Source organism: Anomaloglossus baeobatrachus, chromosome 8, assembly GCF_048569485.1.
Source record: "Anomaloglossus baeobatrachus isolate aAnoBae1 chromosome 8, aAnoBae1.hap1, whole genome shotgun sequence".
Lineage (NCBI taxonomy): Eukaryota > Metazoa > Chordata > Amphibia > Anura > Aromobatidae > Anomaloglossus > Anomaloglossus baeobatrachus.
This window is the reverse complement of record NC_134360.1, coordinates 54,063,472-54,066,117: the sequence shown is the minus strand read 5'-3', so window position 1 is coordinate 54,066,117 and position 2,646 is coordinate 54,063,472. Positions and strand designations below refer to the sequence as shown.

General features: G+C 41.9%; 1 protein-coding gene across 1 annotated transcript in view; it reads left to right on the top strand.

The window, feature by feature from the left end:
• The window catches only part of ERP27 (endoplasmic reticulum protein 27), a 25,711-nt gene extending 23,705 nt beyond the window's left edge, over nt 1–2,006 (top strand). Inside the window, exons 6-8 of the mRNA XM_075322074.1 lie at nt 59–184; nt 1,476–1,670; nt 1,971–2,006. Of these exons, the coding sequence (XP_075178189.1) occupies nt 59–184; nt 1,476–1,670; nt 1,971–2,006 (357 nt within the window). The remainder of the gene's footprint in view (nt 1–58; nt 185–1,475; nt 1,671–1,970) is intronic.
• Nucleotides 2,007–2,646: the final 640 nt, after the last annotated feature.

Sequence of the window (2,646 nt, the reverse complement as noted above, 5' to 3'; positions counted from 1 at the left end):
GTTTTGCCATATGTCACAATAGCAGAGCACTGAGCGTAATCTCCACTTCTCTCCGCAGACGGCCATCGGACTGATCGCCTGCAAAGTGCAAATCCATCTTATCTTCTTCACACACAAGGATGTAAAAGAACAGGAAGAAATAATCAGGGAATTACGGGAAGCAGCAAAGGAACTCCGCGGGCAGGTCAGACATAAATGTGGACATTGCACGGAAATCTACAGCACAAAATGACACCACCCCGAAATACAGACCCAAGATCCTGTATAAATCCCTAATACTGGACAGCATAATGTAGACTCCAATATTAGAACCGCAGATATCAATATTTAGACACCAGCCCCCATAATATAGACCTCAATATTCAGACCCCAGACCAGACCCCATAATGTAGACCTCAATATTCAGACCCCAGACCAGACCCCATAATGTAGTCCTTAATATTCAGACCCCAGACCCCATAATATAGACCTCAATATTCAGACCCCATAATATAGACCTCAATATTCAGACCCCAGATTAGACCCCATAATGTAGAGCTCAATTTTCGAACCCCAGACCAGATGCTATAATATAGACCTCAATATTCAGTCCCCAGACCAGACCCCATAATGTAGACCTTAATGTTCAGACCCCAGATTAGACCCCATAATAAAGACCTCAATATTCAGACCCCATAATGTAGACCTCAATATTCAAACCAAAGACCCATAATATAGACCTCAATATTCAGACCCCAGATTAGACCCCATAATATAGACCTCAATATTCAGACCCCATACAAGAACCATAATATAGACCTCAATATTCAGACTTCAGACCAGACCCCATAATATAGACCTCAATATTCAGACCCAAGACCAGACCCCATAATATAGACCTCAATATTCAGACCCAAGACCAGACCCCATAATACAGACCTCAATATTCAGACCCCAGATTAGACCCCATAATATAGACCTCAATATTCAGACCCCATACAAGAACCATAATATAGACCTCAATATTCAGACCTCAGACCAGACCCCATAATATAGACCTCAATATTCAGACCCCATAATAGAGACGTCAATATTCAGACCCCATAATATAGACCTCAATATTCAGACCCCATACAAGACCCCATAATATAGACCTCAATATTCAGACCCCATACAAGACCCCATAATATAGACCTCAATATTCAGACCTCATACAAGACCCCATAATATAGACCTCAATATTCGGACCTCATACAAGACCTCATAATATAGACCTCAATATTCAGACCCCAGAAGAGACCCCATAATGTAGACCTCAATATTGAGACACAAGACCCCATAATGTAGACCTCAATATTCAGACCCCAGACAAGACCCCATAATATAGACCTCAATATTCAGACCCCATACAAGACCCCATAATATAGACCTCAATATTCAGACCCCAGACCCATATTTACACCCAATATAATGCAGTTTTTTTCCCGCATCTCCAGGTTCTGTTTGTCAAGATGGACGTGAACACGAAAAGCAATCAGAAGATAATGTCCTTCTTCAAGCTAAAGAAAAGTGACCTCCCGCTCATCTCCATTTACGACACTGAATCCAACCGGAAACAGATCATGAAATCTGATGAGATCACCGCCGAGAGCGTGAAAACATTCTGCTTAGATTTCTTATCCGGTGCGGGGGTGAGTAGTCACTGACACACGCAAGACGACGAGAATGGGCTAGGTCTGTGGGCTGTGGGCTTGGAGAATTCAGGGGTGACCACAAGTCTTAAAGGGGAGCTCCATCCTAGAGTGGACTGCAGGATATATCAATCATGATCCAGACACAGATTAGGGGGCGTAACCCGACTACAAGTCTGCCCCGCCCTCTGGACTCCAGACACATGTGGCGCTGTCAGGTCATGTGACTGTTTTGTATTTATGTTTTTAAATATTTTGCTCACGTTTACAAAATATTTATATAAACTTATTATTTTCCAGGAGGATGAATCAGAAAATGTGAAGACAGAATTATAACACTTAGAATTTTGTGACTTTTCGAGAAACATTTTTTTTTTCTTGTTTTTACAATTTTGAATTAAATCTTTTATCTATAGAAAAACTGTCATTAACCCTTAAAGTCCTTTGCAGTTACATGTCTTGTAGTACTTAGATTGTACACTAGAGGGGGGAAGAACTGCAGTGGTCTGATATTTTCCACTATTGGGACGCTGCTTCTTAAAGGGACAGGCACAGATTGGAAAGATTATATTATCCGTTTAGTATCTTCCTTAATAATAACATTTCTCAACTTGTTAGAAACTAGATTAATTTAACCCTTTCTTATACTGTTGTCTCCATCTCATTGCCGCAAAGTAGGATATTTAGACCCTGCCTCCAGGACCACCTTCCAAATGCCCACACCTCCTCCACTTGGTCGGCCTCCTTCCTTCCTACTCTCACTGTGTCAGTCTTTACTGTCGCTTTATCATTCTATTGCTGAAACAGAAGGCTCAGGATGAACATAGCTGTCTAGATGTAGCAGAGCTGCGCTGCTTGGAATTGGTGCAGATCATCCAGGGTTAGCGATGAATATTCAGCGTTTAGAGATCATCTGGGGTCATCTGGTCACTGGTTCATGGCTGAATATTTGTGCACAATGGCGCTGTGTCCGCTC